The sequence below is a fragment of the Strongylocentrotus purpuratus genome, unplaced genomic scaffold, assembly GCF_000002235.5.
Source record: "Strongylocentrotus purpuratus isolate Spur 01 unplaced genomic scaffold, Spur_5.0 spur5_scaffold_5, whole genome shotgun sequence".
NCBI classification, from domain to species: domain Eukaryota; kingdom Metazoa; phylum Echinodermata; class Echinoidea; order Camarodonta; family Strongylocentrotidae; genus Strongylocentrotus; species Strongylocentrotus purpuratus.
The window spans coordinates 23,733,440-23,755,331 of NW_022145611.1; the positions used below are offsets into that span (position 1 = coordinate 23,733,440).

At 37.7% G+C, this 21,892-nt stretch overlaps 1 protein-coding gene across 1 annotated transcript in view; it reads left to right on the plus strand.

Annotated features, from left to right (window-relative positions):
- LOC580339 (sodium- and chloride-dependent betaine transporter) overlaps positions 1-21,892 on the plus strand; it is a 66,282-nt gene that overhangs the window by 31,248 nt on the left and 13,142 nt on the right. Inside the window, exons 7-9 of the mRNA XM_780405.5 lie at positions 3,743-3,846; positions 13,597-13,721; positions 18,478-18,590. Coding sequence (XP_785498.4) covers positions 3,743-3,846; positions 13,597-13,721; positions 18,478-18,590 — 342 coding nt within the window. The remainder of the gene's footprint in view (positions 1-3,742; positions 3,847-13,596; positions 13,722-18,477; positions 18,591-21,892) is intronic.

Sequence of the window (21,892 nt, forward strand, 5' to 3'; positions counted from 1 at the left end):
CGAATTTTGATGGACATTCGATATTGAAATGAGTTGAAAATGATGTTGCACCTACAATTCCCATCATGCTTTCATGCATCGTGATTCTGTAACGATATGTGCGTCATGGTCTAGAGTTGATGAACATATTGTGATAATAATTTTAACGAAATCGTTTCAACAGTATCATACAGGGTATATACATAAAAAGGGAAGGGGAAGGAGGATGTCGATGGAAGCTCAATAGTCTTCTCCCATAGAAATAACTCGAGCATGATATCGTGAAGCAAGTTTGTGTTCTCTACTCAAGACATAGTCCTCGCATCGACGCCTCAAATCCACATGAAAATGAACGCAATATTGTTTCAAGACATGTGAGGCAAGCTAGCCACCCGCAGTTTGTCATGTCAACCTCCAAATGAGATCTCTCCATCCTTATCCCTCAAGCTATTCTCTCCTCATTCGAGGATGTTTTTTTCTTCTTCTACTTCTTCTTTGTTGTTTTGTCCGATTGCAAATTGATGACGTGTACCGCATCCCATTGAGTGATGATGGAGTGGATTTTAATAGCATTTTGACAAGAACCCGTCCCATTCGTGCCACTCTGCACAGCGGTCGACCATCTTGCTCGACCCAGCGAGAGGTCGGCTAAAAGCTACTACGACCGACCCAGCTTCTTCATGATTTCTCCCAGTCTTTTCCTGATTCTGGCGTTTATTTTTAGTATTGAAGTTCATCGAACCTTCTCTAAAATTTACCCTATCCATTGCCCGAATTTTCGCGGTCTATTTCTTTAGTTTCCGTTTATATTTTCCGATTTCGGTTTTCTGTCCATTCGTGCGATTTACTATGATGAGTGCAAGAGTGGAAGCTTTAAGTCTAGTATGTCTTTATTCATTGATATTTTCTATGTGGTAGTACCACTCACCTCTGTAAATATCTAAAGATTTTATTGATTGGATTATTTCAGTTTTTTTCTGCGATTTTTGGTGTCAAAGTCAAAGGTCATATACAATTTCCACGCATAATAATCGCGACATAGGCCTATATTTCGAAAACCACTTCGAGATCATAATGAACTTGAACTTGCTACAAATGTGAATGATAAGAAAAGGACATGGCTACAGTAAATCTCTGAATTCTATTATTTTTTCATTTTTTATATTTTATAAGTATGATATATTATGGGGCAATGCGTTATCATTGCTCGTTTATTTCAGTTGCAAATTGTAGCTTTTCAGTGCAAATAGATGTACGATTTTACTCTTGTTCTATATTCCATGAAGCAATTACTGATGCTGCAGCAAAAATATGTGTTTCAAACGATGCGCATGCATTCTTTTTCACATTGGTGATGTCGGTCGGATATTATGGAAACGTTACATGACGTTTCATGCGTCACACGTCGTAGATAATTGGTATTCAATATTCAGAGTCAACATCAAACGTTTTTCGAGCATTCACCGTTCGCGTTGAAGCACACTCCAACCTGTCCATGTTCATGCATACCAATCTACTTTTCCCAGGATGACGAATCATCTAGTTTTCCTTCCATCTATTATGAAATACGTTTGGTACCAATGCGTTATAATGTAGCAAGTCTGTGCCAAGACTTGGATACTAGTGTAGCAATTCCAGGGGCGCCCCCACATCCTCAGATTGACGCCCTTAACTATTTCTAAGCTAAAAGAGAATATAACTAGGAAACCCTACACAAATCTGTTAAACCAAGTCGAATCGCTGGTAGATTTTTGTTGTTGACGTTATATGAGTCTCCGGCAGTGAAAATATACAACATTTTAATGAAATTTAGGTTGACTTAATGATGATGATATTAATTTTGTGTTTATTATTTAGTATTTATTTTTTATCTTTCATTTTAATGGCATGATGGCTGACGAATGATATGTCTTGAGTAGTACATGAGAAATTTCTTGGGACCCCTTTTGGGATCATATCGAACTTCCGAATACATGCAGAGGCCGTTTTGAGTATCTTGGCCTAAATTGTTAGAGAGGTCAATCTGTATGCTCATTCAACATGTATACCCCGCCAATAATATAAAGGTCATATACTGAAGAAGAAAAAAAGATGAATATAATAATGAGCATCTGTATTATCAAACTTGTATCGCTTCACTACAGAGAAGCTGTATGCTCTGGAAGTGGGATCGAGGATTACATAGCTTTTCTGTGGACAATACATTTATTGATTCCTATAGGTGGTGTTGTCATGTTTAAGAGTTATTCAAAGCATATAAGGTGTAGCGCCTCTGGGCATGGATCAGCTCCCCCCCCCCCCCCACTCTCATAGAAAATCTATCATCTTGAACATTTTGTCACTCGTCGGTCTTTTTTAATATGAGTGTAAAACTTGAGAGTTTAGAGTGAGAAAGAGATAAAAGGGTGTGGAGGACGGTACGTGAGAAGGTGAAAAGGACGTTGCAAGGAGATGACACGATGATAAGTCGCCATCTTTGCACTATTGCACCAGTAATTAAGTTGTTTATAATTCCCTATTCTCGACGATAAATGAAGAATATGTCCCTATTACTTGATCATCTTCACGCATCTGATGTCGAAGATCATCCCCCTATTGTCTCAATAAGAGCGGGAAAAGAACGAGTTGTTAAAAAGATGAAATATGAAAAGATAAGCTCTAGCTAGCTCTACACCGTGTTTCCCGTGTTTTGCAGAACAGCTATGTTTCTGCCTTCCAAACCATAATCATGCTAATAGAATATTTGAATTGTAACAAAACCTGAAACCTGCAAACTGCATACCGATGAAAGGTCGCTTTAAATCCCATTGCTGTTATGTTTTTGTCATTCTGAAATAAAGTACGGATTGATGGAATTACCTAGATGTGCATATAAACCAAGGGGTCACCAAGCGGTGGCGCCTAGCTCTCCCCTCCATCTTTTCACTTCCGAATGATGATATTAAACTTGGCCCTTTTCATCGCATTCCTTTTCTTTCAACGTAATATTAAGGTCGTGCATCTGAATTAGCCCCGTATATTTATGTGACGTATTTGATTGGAATTGAATGGTTTTACCGGCGCGCATCAGTTTTGGTCTCGCGATCCGAGTTTCAGACAAATAAACAATCTTGGGCAAAGCAAACTATTTCATGGGTCTAGATAATAGATATGGCAGTGTATTACGATGAGAGTCACACAAACGAAAGCAAAGAGTCTTTGTGCAATCATCCTTCCTCTTTCCTAGATTTAAAAAATAACCCTGTTTAGCGAAAATAATAAGTACATCCGCTCCGTTGGAATTAATTATTTTGTTTAAAGAATTTATTAGAGGTGTGTGAGGAAAATGTAACTATTGGCATAAACATTATTTAGTTACTGAGTCACTGTATTCATTTTCTAGATTTTATGAATGCTTCACTTATATTAGATACATGAACACGATCAGAAAGAATTTCGAAAAATCAACCTAATGCTACGGTCACAAAAATTCGTACGAACGATAATTCCGTACGAATCTCCCTGTTTTTCCATTGTCTTCCCGAATTTCCATTGTCTGAAAATCGTTCGTACGGCGTTCGTAGCAATTCGTAATGGCATTTGTGACCGAGGCTTATGGCATATACCTTCGGAATTGCCCTCGAGTTGATTTCTCGAATGTCTTTGCGATCAACTTCATGATCATTTTATGTTCCATGATACAATTTCATGAATAATTTTTCAAATGTATTCATCAGTATACAATAATTAATTCTAATTTGAATGCACCTTGTATTTTTGTTAGGTATGGATGGATGCCGCTACGCAGATCTTCTTCTCCTATTCGCTGGGCCAGGGAGTTCTCATCGCTCTGGGAAGCTACAACAAACACAAGCACAACTTCATTAGGTAAGCCTTGGTTCTTATTAATTATCACCGTCTGCTCTGAACTTCAAAATGCTGCAACAAATAACGGCACAACATCATGAGACTGGCTGGATCGATATTTAATTTTTCAATTATATTAACATTCTCCACTAAACCGTTAAATGATTACTCGATGGGTACCTGGCAGGAATTAATTCCTTGAAATGCTAGAGCGCTGTAATGGCAGCTAGGGTGAAGCCGGAGTAATAATTAATGCGCCTCGGAATAGAACTTTTTAGATAAATGCCTATAATTGATTATTATTATTATTACTTGCAATGTTGCAACAGACACACACAAAAAACTCTTGTTTTGTATCGCCATGCGCTGACAATGAGCCACAATTACTGTAACAGAATTTCATTAATTCATTTATTTTCACAAATTCGTGGGATCTGCTGAATTTCCCTTCTAAATTTGAAGTACGGAAGTTTCAATTATTCTTCAAATAAACATAATTATCTTCAGTTTGCATTTGGCTGTAGTGACAATTTTGTATTGATGCAATACCGTCCAATAAAAAATGAACTGCAACTTTGATGAGCCCATTACTGATAACCTTTCACTTGAAAAGAACCGATCTGCTGGCGTAACGAGGCTTTCAGCTAATCTTGGTATACCGACGCAATTAAAATTTAATAACACAGTGCGATAATAATGTGACTTTCATGATACTCCTCAGTCGACAATAAATTGATCGCGTTGGCTCACGAGTCACGTCACATTAAACGAACTATATTCCACCTCTCATGTGGTATTCATGAGTAAAAGTGAGAACATACGCAATATTGTTGGGAAAAAAGATTAAACACTCATCAACTTTGATTATTTCATCTCAATTTTGTCTTCAAATTGTGATTTTATCCAACACTGAAAGGACAAAATGGGTTAGAATTACACGTGTAATAGGATGATCGAGTCGAAATCGAAATGTTTGATATTGAATCCACATTGATATCTTTTACACATCCCATACATATTTAGGAGGAGATAATATCTTCCTTCATCATAATCATTATGCTATATATATATATATATATATATATATATATATATATGTAGTCAAATTAATATAATGACACGTTTTCTGTACGTTCAGTCGTACAGAAAACATTCAAACTGTTGAAGAAGACGAAATAATTATTTCTTTATTATTTTAAGGACTATTATTTTGAACTATAGAGAAGTTACTTTAAAAAAATCAAGTACAATGTGTTCCAAAGAACATAATAACTTGTGTAATGCATATACTTAATAATACAAGGCTCTGGGAATCATTTTCCCGGCTTTAAGCACCGGCAACCATTATCCAGCACAGTGCATTCAAGGAAAAAATCCCTCCGGATACCCACTCGCCACACCTGGGTCGAAAGTGGCACATTCTTGTACATGAATGCCACAGCACGTTCCTGGCCGTAACTTAACGAGGTTCGAACCCACGACATTCGCAACCCTATGCAAGTGTCGACCACGACGCGTCTACACTTAACTACGACATTTCAACAACCACAACAAATTCTCTCGGTGATGAGTGATCACCTGGCATTGGATTCACATTTATCAAATAGGATAAAACTTTATAGATTTTGGAAGTTGAAAATGTAGACATTTGCATGTCCTTGTACATTGTGTATATTAATAGACATCCATATTTTTTCTTCTCCATTTCATCATTATCTCGCTTTTGCATTGAACTGCTGATACATTGTTACCGTAGGCAGAATGTCTTTTGATGAAGAGGAAATAGAAAACCTATGGAACTTAATTTATATTCAGGATAAGTAAAGTAATCCCCTGCAGACAAAAGATTAAAACTTCCCGGTGTTATGCCTTTGAGCCTCTGTCCTCAACTCAATCATATTCAACCCACTCATCCAGTTATTGACCTGAAGCGTTTACACTATTAAGAAGCATAAAGAGCTATTCAATTAATTGAATTCGACCAAAAATTGTTTCGGTCTTGACGTTTGCCGAGTCTTGCAAAATAAAGTTTCTAACCTTAGGGCAGAAATGCGATTACTATATCATGTGAACTTGCTCCTTATGACGCTAATAAAGCAAATCAATTCTGACGGTGATATTTTCTCCCGGAGATGATTGTTTCATAATTTATGTCTAGGTGGTAGCAGAAGTGTTAGCTAAAAACAATAGTCGGGCCAGTACTTATATTGTACATTTTGTGTACGTGAACTAAGCTGTGAATTCAAGAGCAGACGACAAGCTACCACCAAAACACGTTCACGTGTTTATGGTCGCTTTTTGTAAGTTCTCAAACTTGGCGCTCTTGCTCTTCGTGTGTGCCTGCCCTTTGACCCCCTCGGAATTCCCGGTTGACAAGGCCTCCATGACGACGCTGTTAAACAATCAACGGCCATGGCAACCAGAGTAATACATGGTGGATGACTTTGTTTACTTCATGTGCATGGGCGAACACATAAAAAGAGATTTGGCGGGAATATGAACAGAGTAACCTTAAAACGTGGTAGCAGACAGCGTGACATGAGCTCTCTCTCTAAAAAAAGAATCGTATTCCTATATGGTGCAGTTTTAGTTGACAATGATTATAGTCGGGACAATTAATTACCCGGGGACAATAAGTTAAAGTAGCCCGGAAATTGGGAAGGATCATTAACCGTGTGGAGCGAGGTACATTGTGTGGGGTGTAGTTATTGGAAAGGTAATAACATCACCATGATCATGACTTGTAATTGTTCGTCGAATCATTGAATAAAGAGGAAGAGGTGATGATCGATTGCCCCTGTCATTTTGTTCCCGCTAGAATAGACTCACGGTGAAGTTCATAATACCAACACAAAAACAAAACGGCAAGTGGAATAACAGTGCATGAACTTTATAAACAAATATGTTGGTACTAAACTTTCTTTGGGGGATGCCTGTTTTAATCAATGGATGGATCATTTCATCAGGAAGCATGACGAGGAACAAACATCTATTAATCTACCAGACAAAGTCCCAATGCATATTATCAAGTATCCATGTGTTTAATCAATTCCCATCGCGTTTATATTGGTATCTCGATGAGAGGCAAATTACGCGCGTGTGCGTCGCTCAAACTGTCATCATGCATTTTACACCTGAGGGATGATTGCGCTTTTATGGTATGCCTTCATTTCATCTACCATGTACCAAGTCTCTAACCTGATGTATTTTTTCACCTTGAAGTACATTAACTCGAGATGAGTTATTGATCGGTGGGGAAGCGATTTTCCATCGGTATTCTGCAGATCAAATGTGGAGGAGGATGCTAACTAGGTCCACCGGGCGTTGAATGGAATGAACTTAGGCGCATGTACTTGTGCTTGACATGAGTAGTGTTTCGTGCTCATGGTTTGTGTACTGTCGAGCCCCCCTAGCAAACCCTCTACATTGCCCTGTCACGTGATCGTGACCTTTATCAAGAGTGCTTTCATCCCCCTCTTTCTACATCTCTTGTTTGTCTCCCTTCTCTCGTTTTGTCTGTATGTATAAGTATGTCTATCTGTCTAAACTCCATGTTCGGATGATCAGCATCTCACCCGTTCTACATTATTAGTCAACTCTCAATTTTCTCCGTCTTCCATCAACCATTCCATCTTTCTCTTTTAACCTGCACCTCAAGTTTCAAGTCCAAGTTTCATTTGTTACACATTTTACAGAAAATATAAACATACATAAAATATATAAAATTATATAATATAATTGTAGTATATCAATGATTCTCAATTTATACTATAGATTAAGTAGAATGTAAGGAACCTATTAAAAACCAATGCTTGTATAATATAGGTTCCCTTTCTCTCCCTTTCTTTCTATATCTCGCTCCCCACTTGCTAATGTAATACATTTAATGTATTGAATTTCAATGTTATCGTCCCCCTTCTGCATCTCCACCCACCCTATCTTCATTGTAAACCTCTCCCTTTAGACACATTCGTTCTTCCAAACGATTATCTTTTGTCCTAGACCCTGTTTTCAAGCCACTTACCATAAAATTGTATTTCTGGAATGCATTTCACCTGATATAATAACAGTTTCTCTCTTTTCTAACTCATTCTTAGTTCTGTCCACGTCCTTTGATGGAAGCAAAGTACATGGGTGTTCATGTGTGAATGTTTCTCTTTCTTTCCTTCTCCCGCCCCTCACGAGTTTCGCGATAAAGCACGACTTTCAGCACCCTTGTTTAAGCCGTGAGTTGAGAGAGGACATCGTCTAGGCGTACGACTATGTTTTCGTTGTCTAGCCTTCCAGAACAGACTTCTTTCAGTTGATATTTTAACATGCCTCCTATTACATGCCAGCGGAATATAGGAACTCCTAGGATATACTAGGAAGGAACTCCTGAGATACTGCGAAATATAGGAACTCCTGGGAGGTGGTTCATTAAGCCTTAAAATTGAATAAAGGAACCCCTGATAATTTTATACTGCGAAATATAGGAGACCCTGCATGGGAAAATGCTAAATTTGCGATATTCTGCAATATGCAAAGTTATGTTTCACAAACGTCTTTAGAGTTGAAATGCAAACTACATCAAAACAAATAATCGCATGGTTTCTTGAGGAGTCTTCATGTTTTTGAGATCATGTATGGCCTGTCTGGTAAATTAACTTGGGCCTGACGAAGCTTAGACTAGCTGAGCCTTCTGTAAAAAATTATGAAAAATATCGGGACTAGTGCAGGATAAAAGCAATATTTTACTGAGAGGATGCCGGCCAATAAGTGGACGCGCGGAGCAGAGGATTTAAATGCGAATCCTATCAATTCCTTTAATTGCCTTACCGCAAGTTATCTATCTACTTCAAAATATCGTCCAACAAAGAATACTTCTTTATTAACCAGGTTATATTACTGAAAGCAGACAACTGGGCAAATTAGAAATGAAAAAACCTACATGTCGCAAATTTTCAATTCCTAACCTACGTCAGCCATTTTCATAAACGGGAACGGCAATTTTTTTCCTCGTACAATGCAATTCCAAAAAATTATCTCATACCAAAAAAATGACAGCGTGTACCTCTCCAAAATGTCTTGCTGTCCAACTTCAGTCCCTTTCGGAGAGGTGATGGATTCTGACTTGACTTTTTCTTTCTTTCTTTCTCTATTTTAAGTTGCGTAGGGAAATCCACAATAATTAAACAGATATCGTGTGCATCCCGAGTTTGATTATATGCAGCAAAATTAACTACCCAGATTTACGTGTGTTTGAGAATTTGATTTGATTCGATTTGATTTCTCACTTTCAAAGAAAATAGATTTCACGTCTAATTCTATAATAAAATGTATATATATATTAGTTTGCTTCTTTTTTTTTCTTTTAAAAATATGCGTTGTAAAAGTTGCTGTCACAATAAAGGAAAAACTTACTTTAAAATAAATTAAAAACTTTTAGAAATCAATAATGCAATCTCCTCTCAAGTCATACCATCATCAAAATGTTGTAAAAAAAGATTAAATATTTTCATTGACATGTTCTTCCCTCTGGCATGCATACATCTCCAAACATTGAGATAGATGCACATCTCTATATAGCAGACACCAACAACCCAAAGTTCTTTCTCCACCGAAGATAAGTGGTTTTGAAATCAAGCGAGACTTTTCACGCGTGTCATACAGGTATAGGGGGCATCCTGCAGGCGTTTATCTCCCTCGTTTTTAATCTTTGGTAAGGAGCTTGCCCGGTTTAAGCCTCGAGTCTGCTTCTTCACCTCTCTTCAATCGATAGAGATTAAAAGAAAACATCATCTTCATTTCAAGTAGGAGATTCACAGTCTCTTTATAGACCATCCATTCCCAGCGGTGTAATTGAGCGAATACTCCGAGAGCCTGGCTGATTCATGAGCCGAGCAGAGAAAACATTCCAAGGTTTAAAGCCGATCTTTATAATTAACAATATATTTGCATGAATAACAATATTTTCGACCAAAGCTGGCCGAGTAAATAAGGACATTAAGAATTTCATCCATCTTCTTCCTTTTATATTCTTTTCACGATTCAACGTTAAATTATTCTTTGACGTTTTTATTTGATAAAACTTGATACAATGAAATTTCTATTTGAAAGCCATGCAGCTTTGTGCAAAATCCTATGCTATAGTTTATCCTATAATACATTATTTAGAATGACCATGATTAAAAAAAAAGGTTCATTATTTTCAATATAAATTAGTAACCGCCATTATTAATAACTGTTATCACTTTCAATGTCAAAAATAAGCTTTTACCTGCTGCATCATATTGGATTAAACCACGTGATGTAGTACAGACACATGCATGTTTAATTGTTCACAATGAGGAGAACAAAGACATGAAATTTGTCATTATTATCTTAATGGTGGCTTACATCATTGCAGACAATTTCTAATATAATATTTGAGGCCTCCTTAAAGCCAACCATAACACATCACATTATGACAATAAGGTTGACCATCACTCTCTAGAAAATAATTTGAATGGGACTGCTATGAATTCGATTTATTTTGGCGTCATCCTGAATTTATTCGAATTATTTGCATCGTCGAAAAACCTACCATCTGATTCCAATCACTTATCGTATTACCGCTTACAAAAACGTTCAGAGATTTATAATAAAAAACATTTAATAAATCGTTGCTATCGAATCCCATGAAGTGGAAGTCGAGTTCTTGGGAAGATGAATATGAATTTATGGATCTTCTCATTCTTCATAGTTCTTTCTGAAAGAATATCATAGTAGCTATTTAATATGAAAATGACTTTCTCGAAATGCCTTGGTATAAAAGATATTATGACAAGAAATAAATATAAAGCTTTAAAAAATATTTCTACGCGTGTACGGAGTTTTTCGCTGTATTTGATTTTCAGCATCGAGTCATTTTGCAAACAAGAATGTTAATGATTCTAAACCTTTCAATACGTAATTATCGTTACACATACATATCCACATTTCCCAATTACTAACTCCTTTTACGATCAGTTTTCTTTCCAAGCAATCGAGTGACCGATGCACCACTTTATCTTTAAACAGTGTATTTTCATTTTATTCAAGGAAGGAACATCATATTTGGTTATACCTCCTTGAGTGATCCATCAGACCCAGGGGCTGTTTAGGATCCCCCCCCCCTTCCCAAGACATCCTCTAATCTCATTCATATTCATCATGGCGGCCCCTATCTGTCGGTCTAATACCCCGACCATTGATTAGGAAGTCACGCAGTTTACCCTTTGAGATTTCAATATGCCCGCCGTCATATTTAGCTTATGATTGTTATTTTATGATCAACGGACGAAAATATGTTTGCGTTGTTTTATGGTCTCACGGGACAAGATATGTCATTATTTGAAGTGTGTATAAGGCATCTAAAAACACTCAAAGACTTTGCAGTATAGCGATGTACACGGCATGGAAAAAAACGAACATAATAGATTCTTGTTATCTTATTTTTATGTTCGCGTATCATTTATTTATGAATACTGACGCCAAATTCTGTTCGCATAAAAATCGCTATTGTTCTTTAGCTTGATATTTCATGCGGGGGATGGGTTGCGAATCCGCAGCAACCCATAACTACTCCAGTTATTGATTTATCATGAAAGTGAAATTGAAATGCAGAATCAAATGTCAAAATGTCTTGAAAACACTTTCATTCTTCGATACCATACGAGATCCTTATCTCAATTCAAGTTACTCGTATGTACACCGTGCGCCGTTGCTCCATGCGATGCGTGCTTGAGCCATTTAATAAACCAGAAAACCTATATAAAAGTAATGGGAATGGTTTTAATATCTTAAGATAGCGAGCTTTAGAGATTGCATTTCCCAGCTCGACTGTATTCCATTGCCAACAAGAGAAATGTGAATGATGCTATATTTCAAAGGTCAAATTCTGTTATTCGTATACACCTGAAATAATAGGCGCACCATTTTGGATTCGCATTGAGCCGACTCCCCGACTATGCGCGGGGGTAACGTTACACGCAAGGAGTTTATAAGTATTCTTCAGACTGTAATGCTATCGCTTGTGAGTCGACATGTCGGGTTCTTGATTACGACTTGATGTTAATTGCAATAAGGTGTATTTTTACTTCTTCTGCAGTCAAGAGCTTCGAAAATAACGCCGTATAATATTCGGAAATAAAATATCAAACTGGAGGGGCTGAGATGTACACTAGGATTCGAACTCAGAATATAGACGCCAGTGAATATTTGGTCGTATTTATGGTCTGGCAATGAAGCGATCGGAAACAGAGCCAAAACTACCCACTCTCTATGAAGATGAAGATGAATGAATGGAAAGCAAGGTACATTGCGACGATTCATTGAAAATGCACCTCATTTTAGCAATTACTGCGCAGTCATTGCGGCTATCGGCTTAATATGATTATATTTCCCTTAGCGCTGAACACCTCTGAAATAAATCCCGATGTTAATCTCTTATACCATCACAAAACCACTTGTATTACATGAAGGCAATGTAAAAGATCTTTTGGATCTAACTTAATGTTGTTTTTTTTGGTTTCAATTTGCTTTGTAAACTCACCTCCACGCAAAATAGTCAATATCAAGATGATTTAATCTGTAAAACTCAACAGATTTCCCAAGGCGATTGATTATCATTCTGTGAACCCTTACGCGGCTTGCTCTTGATTGAGACGGGACTACGAATACAATCTGATCTGGTCGATAAAGCACGGAGGAAAGTGATAGCTTCATCTCTCATTCACTATTTCACACCTCCCCCTTCTCTCTCTCTCTCTCTCTCTCTCTGTCTGTATCTCTCCCTCTCTTTCTCCCCCTCTCTCTCTCTTTGACTTCGACGCATTAGACATCATTTTCAAATTTCACTCCAGTCTGCCAAACTGGACTCAAGTAGTCACCCGAGATGTAAGCGATATTTAGCCCTGTTCCAGTCGACTTGGCGAACAAGTCCCATCCCCCCTCGTCGACCACGGTTTACCCTCCCCTGCCTCCTCATCTCCTTGCGTTGACCCGCTCACATCGCGCCCGGGCGTGCTCGTGAAAAACTTCGGAGTCGAGAGCGACTTCGTACGGCTTCAATGTCGCCATTTGAACCCGTTACGGCCACTTAAGGATCTGCCGCTGTATTAATTAACTATTATCAGACTCGCGCGCCGATATCTATGCCTATAATTGACCGCGAAGTCAAGTTTAACGGTGATTAAGAAGACTCCCGTAGAAAGGGATCAATTATGAAGAGAATATCACAATTTGCTGTAATGAATTAGTCTGTAGGCAACATGTGGTGAACCGTTTGACTATTGTGACACGAAGACGAAACAATCAATTTGAACTCGGTTATGATAAAGTTGGTTTTGCCAGAACCTGGCAATTTTGTTATTTAGTAATATAGAATACGGGTCGAGATACAGAGCACATGACATGTTTCAATACACAGCTTAATAAAATCAAATAAACGTTTTCAAGATCATAATAATATCAAGATTACTCCATATATTTGAATGCCGTCCCATTACTATTCTTATCTATTTGTATATTCATATAGGCAAAGGTAGAATTAAAAAACACATGTAAATGCGGTACTTTTCTGACCGAACATAAAGTAGATGGTGGGAAATCAGTCAAACTCCGAGGATTGACAAAAAAGATGTACAATAAAGATGGGATAAAATATTGTTTTTTCCTAAATTGTGCCATGTTATAGTGTTGGAAATTGAAATGGTAATTAAACGGCGGGCTATTTAAATCTTAATCGACTATTTCTTTCTTTTCTTTCAGGGATGCTTTGATATTTTCGGTGGCTAATACTGGAACCAGTCTTTACTCCGGGTTCGTCATCTTTGCCGTGCTGGGATTCATGGCTGGACAACAGGGTGTCGATGTATCAGTAGTAGCCAAGTCAGGTGCGTAACTACACCCGTATGTATGTCTGTCTGTCTGTCTGTCTGTTTTAATGTATATCTTGATATCTGTCTGGATATATGTCTATCTCTGTTTCCGTCTTCCCCTCCTCTCTTTCTTACATGTACGTTCTCATTTTGCGTTTATGATTATCTTACCTGTGTAACTTTGCCCCCTCACTCCTTTCTCTCTCCTCTTTCTCTCTCTCTCTCTCTCTCTCTCTCTCTCTCTCTCTCTCTCTTTCATTGTCACCATCACTCTCTTGCTCTCCCCTCTTTCTCTACAATCTCTCTTTGAATTGTTACAATTTTCATCCCTCTTTTTCCTCTGAAACAGTTTCGCAATGTTTTTCCTTTATAATAATACACGATATCCTGTTTGAAAATTATACAATATAAACGAGAAAATCGGATCGTTATGTGATAAACATTGAGTCGTAGGAAAAGAGTAGAGGGGGGCAGAATATACTAAGAATATACTAAGATGAAGATCTGAGGAACTAACACTTCAACAAGCTCTGCTTCTAGTTAGTTCCTCTTTTACCGTGCTTTTTTCTACTATATTTGTCGTTTCATTGCATATTTTTGTATTGTAATTATTCATTGTATTATGTTTTGCGTGAGAAATAAAATCATTTGAAAAATGGAAACATTGAAGATAGGTGTTACACGATAGAAATGTTGTAAACAATGATGCGAAGTTATGGTAACGGTGTTTCATTATTGACTGGGTACAAAAAACACCCCCGAAAAACCCCGTAAAAGTACAAAGCATGAAAGTAAGACGTTATAAAGTGGGACGGGGTTGCATTATGGGGTGATTACTTCATGTGTAACACCAGTCAGCGGCACCTGTTCAGTAGCGATCGATGGGTAAGCTAGCGTCAAATGGCGCCTCGTAAAGTGAACACTGAAGCTTACCCCTCACGGGAGAAAGCGTACAAACCCACTCGTCTAGCCGTCGTATATACAACCATTTCTTCCGAGATTGAAAGTGAAAAATGCAAACAAAGACAACTTTCACTGATTAAATTGGCTGATTGTACCATTCTCTGCCACTCTAATCACACTCTGTTCTGGCTATTTTCCATCTCGTTCTGCATGTATGCATAACACATTGCCCGGACACCAGGGGATCCTCCCGCAAACACCTCCACCATTGTTGCGATTTTATCATTTTCATTCCACTTCAGCGAAAGAATTCTATATTTAACGAAATTCAGGGCTCTCTGATATTAAGACAGAACGATGAAAAATCTTCCAAGGGAGGGAGAAAGGGGGGTTATGTGACGCTGCATGCAAGAACTGCTCTAATTTTCATGGCCTCCTTAATCTCGGTCTATAGTCGATCCGGCTGTTCAAATACAGACCAGAGCACGAAAGAGATTTTTTTTTCTTAGTAACACCTTAACCACGATGAGAACAGACATGATTGCTCAAGGGACCCGTGGCAGCTATTTCAATAATGTTGAATCCGTTTATGTTGCCCCAGTTCTCTCAAGATCTAGCCACAATGCTCTTTTTTCCAACCAAGACGACGTGCTCGCAAATTCGTTCGATAAAACAGTCATCCTCCAAGGAAAAGATGCTTTGAGGAGGGGGAGGACAAAATCGAAAGTCGTCTCGAAAAAGTTGTATTGACGAAAAAAAGAGGGGAAAACATGATTCAAATTGAAATTACCATGTTGTAAGACATGGAATGAGAGACAGCTTTCCAAATTAACACAGTCAGTTATCAGGTGATAGAATAATGTTTACTTTTTTGAAGATATACCAGCTACAATGTTAGTTTCATATAGTTGAATCAAATCATTGAAGATGGAAAGAAACTGTAGTTTGCAACGCCATGTCAACGTACAAAAGGATCAAGAACCAAATGGATTTTGCTCATTGCGTGCCAATGAATGCGCAAATCTTTATACACTTGAGAGCTGCAAGTTTGCCCTTTTGAATGATTGCGTATAGACTGTAATATTCTCATCTCTTAACAATGTTTATAAGCACTAAAAATGCTTGTTCCCGTCTATACATAATAATTAACATTAAAAATTTTTGTTTTGTTTATTACTTATAACATGTTTGGGTTTTATATGACCCAAGCTCTCATGAGCGAGTAAAAAAATCCTTCTATGCCAATAATCCTGACAGCCACTATATACATACAGATCTCCCATCTCCACCCTGTTCATAGTACTATGGAGATGACTTACATACATTCACACACATGCCATGATAGAGCGCGGGAATGTTAAGTGCTAATTTATGTTCTGGAACAAAGGATCGAGCCCCGGCCGGGCTGTCTGCCAATTCAATCTCACACAATACGAATATGTAATTATGATTATTACATTGGCTTTGTATCGACACCTCGAGGTGTGGATTTCCCATCAAAAACACCACACGACCTGAATTCCATTGGAACAAAACCGCAAATTCGCCCTATATTTATCCTCTATCCTCATTAGCTCATCCATTTATCTGCAAATCGAGTTCTTTTTCTTCTGGTGTTAGTTGTTAATACGGAAAGGCCATCGGCCTTCAATCATGTCAATTCGGTAATTGATGATATTATCACAAAGTCACTTCAGCGTGAAAATACACTTCCGTTTGTGTCAACGATTCTTATAATTCCTCATATTTCTTCGTATGATTAAATACAGTAATGTTTACATGATATCTCGAAAGTCTGTTATACAAAGACCTTCAGGTCGATATCCTTATTCGGGAAATAAGACAATAATGATATGATTTTTCAAATAAGAATATTATTCAATCAATGTAAAGGGATGCTTTACCACAAGCAATATACATTTGACAACATCGACAAGAAAGAATTTAAACTGACGAAAGGCTATACAAATTTGGCATTGGTCTTAACATACCTAGATATTCAAATTCTTTTCCTAAAGTATTTCAGTAATAACATGTGTGGCAAGCATTTACCAGTCTTCTGATGGTCGATTAATTGTACTTTATGAAACGACACGGGACGCCGTTATGGGGATATCCATGCGTTTGTTCAGCGTGATCAGATATGATTAATCATGTCATCTAACCTTATTCTTGAAAGGGTAAATATGCAATTGAATTCACGATGGATACTCACATGGCATAGCACAATAGGACTGAATATATTAATGTACAACTTTTGTTGCATTCGTCTCGATACTCCACTCCAGTTTCGGGGGATTTAAAGAATTAGAAAACAATCAACAAACAAACAAACGGACTTACACATATTCTGATCAGGGTAGGCCCGATTTGTTTGGGAAAAGCGTGTACAGTACATGTATCGAGTAAGTCTGTCAAAAGTCTCATCTTATCATCTCGTCGTGTCCGATGACCTCTCAAGTTTCATGTCTGCATGATGTCTTATTTTTCAAGCGATATCCTTCAATAAACTGAAGTCCGACTGCGCTGCGGCGTGCAGGCAGACGATCATATTTCGCCCGATCGATCGATGGTCGCGCACTATGCTAAGTACGCGCGTGATCGTTGAACAGCGACTGGGTTTCCTGCGACCACGGCATCCGACCGTAGATCAAACACACCAAGCGATGGGCTGTCACGGCTACATTTATTTAGCCATATCCAGTGTCGTGTCCATGGATTATATGAGAATCCAGGGGATGCCTTTTTAAAGGGGAATAGAGATCACAAAATGATTTATCTGGAGATCTGGCAATTCGCCCATCTCTCCTGCATGTTTGCAATCATAATACACTCAGAAATACATACAGAATAGACTGAGATGGGATGGGAGAGACGATTGCAGCTCATGTAAAGAGGATCAAGAAGTTGTTTGTGGAGAAGGGAACAAGAGTCTTGCTCTCTTTCTTCTCAGAATATCAGATTCCAGTAATCTTCTCCGTGATGAATGGTTGACATCTCGCAGCCATCGGGTAGGATAATGATGAATTAAAACGTTAGAAGTCGGGGTGGGTGTCCGGGCTCGGAAAAGGGATGTCGTTGAAAAAAGGCTCAATTCAAGTAACCATCGTAACGCCATACCTTACAAGTCCCATTCTGAAATACAGTAATGTACTTGTGATTCAAATCGTAAAATGATTTTTGACAAATTGATTGAACCGACCCTCACCAGGCTTACCACGGTTCATCTAAAGCGAAATCCTAAACGTGATGAAGTACAAGGTTATCAGGTTTTGATTTGTTTTTTCATCCTGAATTCCAACATGACATCCTTGAACATGGCATTTGACCTTTCATGATTCATTCTGTCGCACGTTGTAGATGTACATTACCTTCATGAGAAAGGTCACCAGAGTATAGCAATTCCCTCGGATGTTTTTGAATAAAACGATCATAAAAAGACAATTCGTATACTATCTTTCGTAGATATTGCTACAAAATGCATTGTATACATTACTTTCACAAACTTAAGCAATGCAGCAATAGTATAAAGTCAATCACACTCATGCAAAATGTCTCGACAAAAATATGATCGTGTTGTTCCGACAGATTAATTTTTATTTACTTTATACCAACAGATACTCGAAAGTAAACCATTTTTGGTGGGTGGGGGTGGTGAAAGTGCCCTTGTTCCCATCCCAGCAAGCTAAGCTCGTGCTAGCGGCTCATGTCCCTCTTATCTGCTTATGACATTTTTTTTAAAAATAAACTATCAAAATATGTAATTATTTCAAGGTCGTGCTGCAAATTATCGCGGTTACCTTAACAACTCTTACGTCCTATGAAAGATAATGATGTAACTGTTTCAATTGCTTCTTTCTTCATTTAGGTCCAGGATTGGCTTTCATTGCGTACCCTGAGGCTATTACTCAGATGCCTGCTTCCACCCTCTGGGCTGTACTCTTCTTCCTCTGTCTCCTAGTCCTGGGTATAGACAGTCAGGTGAGGACATGAATGATTTACCCCCATTCTGCGATGGTGATGATGGTGTTGGTAGAGTTGGTTCCTATAGTCCTGGGTAAAGACAGTCGGGTAAAGCCCACCGCTTACTCAACGATCGTCCTGTGTTCCTATGTTCGAAGATTTGACAATTGATTTAAAGATTTGAATCTAAACAAACTCAAAGAAAGTTTATAATCCCTTGAAATTGAGATTTTATTGAGCATATTTAAATCTGATCATAAGATTTTACTTTTTTGAATGTTCATATCAAATGCTACTGCAAATTCTTCCAAAATCTGAACGTAGTCAAGTCGTGTTATGTTCGATGGGCTTTAGTCCAGGAACCAGGGTATAGGATATTGATGCTGGGGGGTGTTTCATAAAGAGTTCGTAAAGTAACGCATGACTTTACGAACGACTTATATGAAGTGTCAGATAGGATGCCCAAATTTTTTCCTGATATTTCCAATAACCTCAATTAAATTATGGCAAAAAATATACTTTGCATTACAAATGGTTGTTGAAAAAGAATGTTAATCTACATCTGCACAGTTCAACTTAATAAATAATAATCAATAATGATTGAGCATCCCATTTGGCTTTTAATATACAAGTCGTTCGTAAAGTCATGCGTAACTTTACGAACAGCTTTATGAAACACCCCCAGGTGGTATTATACTCAAATAGTTCTGGGCTTCCATTTTCCTGTTAATTGTTTTATCTTTTGTCATTACACGTCATGCACGGTGGATTTGCACGTTTGGCGTTTTCGGTGATGTTCCTATGTGAAGTTTTGATCGTTTGTTTTATACAATAAGTGTGTACTGTCTGTGCTGCAGGTCGTGTCGTTGAGTGTAGTGTAAGTTATGGTATTAATGGTGATTATGTTGTTGTTGTTGTTATTGTTGTTAGTGGTGGTGGTAGTAAGAGTAGTGATACGAGTGGTGGAACTAATTGTGGTGTGGTGATGTGACCTTAATAGTGTTGGCTTGCTGGTGCCATATTTCGTTGACGGTTTTCTTGGTTATAATACTTTTGGGAAAAGGATAAGTGATGTTGATGATGATGACTATGAATTAATATGTTGATAACTCATTACTATGTACGTGTGTATAATGTGACTTTAGTAATGTGGGAATCGATGCTTGCGAGAAAAAAATCTTGTACAGTTGTATAACTATTTTTAAGTGGATTTGAAGAGATTATTTTCAACTAAAGATGTATTGGTTTTTTCAAGAATTTTGTTGATAATAATGTATTTTGGTGACAGTTAAGAATACAAGGAGGAATGTGGCACTTAATAGCGATCTGCCCCGGTTAAAATCTCCTGTACGCAAGGGAAAAACATTACTGTAAAATATGAACATAATATTTTTAAAAAGTACAAAAGGACAATCACATCTATATTAGAATTGAGAACTTAACCACTTATAAAATGCGAACTATTCATTTTTTTTAAAAAGTTGTTGGAAATACGAAACTCAAATTGTTTGTCATCTGATTCGCTATTATAAATTTGCTAGTGAACGGTGCAGTGCCCCTTACTTTTGACCTGCATGCATGTATTGCCGTTCATGTAATGTCTCTTATTCCTCACTTCACATTACTGCGTCGTTGAATAATATATCACTTTGACAGGGATGGGATAGAAAGGAATACGGTTAAATCTAATACAAGTATCTCAAATGTGATGTTTAATAACACAGATACAGACACAGATAAGCAACGTACAAGGTGTTGACGAAGTTCCCCAAGGAAGCGTATTACCCCCTCTAGGTGTTCCAATTGCGCCATCTCGAGGGGAGATAAAGGATTTGGTGGTTTAAGACAAGATGCTCAAGTTTATATATCTGGGTTTCGGGTTATGCTTATTCTCTGTCAGTTTGTTCTACTCTTAGACTTACTTCATGCCATTAATGCGATAACATTTATTTTCAGGTCATTGCAACATTTTAAATTGGGACAAACCAATAACAACGGGATTTGCTAAGTCAACAGGGGATTCTCGAGTTCGAGATTCGACTTAATAGATCTCATTAATGTACTACCCTAATCATTTCATCAATTTCAAATTACCTCCGAGGGTTTTATCATTATAATGCAGATCAATTGCAGATACAAGAGGATCGAGGATTTCAGAAAGAGGACACGTTAAATTTGCACCTCTTTACGCGGTTGGGAAATTAAATGAGTGCCGAAATAAAAATGACATATTTATAGATGAGGTCGATACATTGGAGAAAAGTTAGGTCCCAAATGGTTACAAGATGGATTGTTGGTGGAAAAAATCTCCTTTGGCTATCTGTTAATGATGAAGTGGGATTGCAAAGGCTGTAAAGTGAAAATGAAAACGCTTCTCGTGTCAGATGAGCTTTGGGCGTAGCAAGCGCTATGAATAATTTATGATATGAAAACGATTTGTTCTGCGCGTCATCAGTAATTGCTTAATACAAAAAGCGCATTAAGGGATTAAGGCTGCTCATCAGACATAAAAGAAGAAATAAATATTTACTGATATTTAAATATGGATCTTCTCCGTCAACCATAGCACTTTGGTGTTGCGTGGTTTTTTATGAATAGGTGACTCCACGAGGACATACCTGTCATGTTCGCGATTAATCTCGCTTTTATGAGCATGTATTTTCATTCATAGCAAGGGACTTATCGTTCATCTCTATTTTGACGGCTTGTTTAGACGAGTTATTCATCCTTCAAACTGTCAGGAAAGTTTAGGGCCCCGTGACGTCATTGTCAAAGACGCCGATGGGTACAAACTCGTAGTGGAGTGGTATACGGCGTCGATATAATGGTGAAGTCAAAGAGCAAACAGATAGTGGAGTTAGATATCATCTTACACTTGTGTCTTGAAAGTTTTATTTGTCTTTTAGAACTGTGTCAAGTTTGACAGGGTGACCGCTTTACATTTCACTTATTCCATCTTAGTATTTTAGATAAAGGCTCAGGTTAAATAGCATTTTAAATGGGAGCGTAGAAAAAAAAGTTCCAAATGTTACAACAAAACGTGTGTCTTTGCCGATGTCCTTTTTGCTATGTAACCTAATTGGTTGATTCCATGTGTAAAGCTATATAATGGAATGTTACACCTACTTATCTAGTGCATAATGGTCTGGTTATTAAGAAATGTAATTGTATGCCATTGCTATGGTTACTAGGTAATCGAAAGGGACAAAAATAATGAACCGTTGCAATTTTCACCCATGGAATAATGATTTTAAATAGAGCTTTGTTTTTTGTTATACATTAGAACTAAAATAAATGCGTAAATCAATAATCAAATGCAA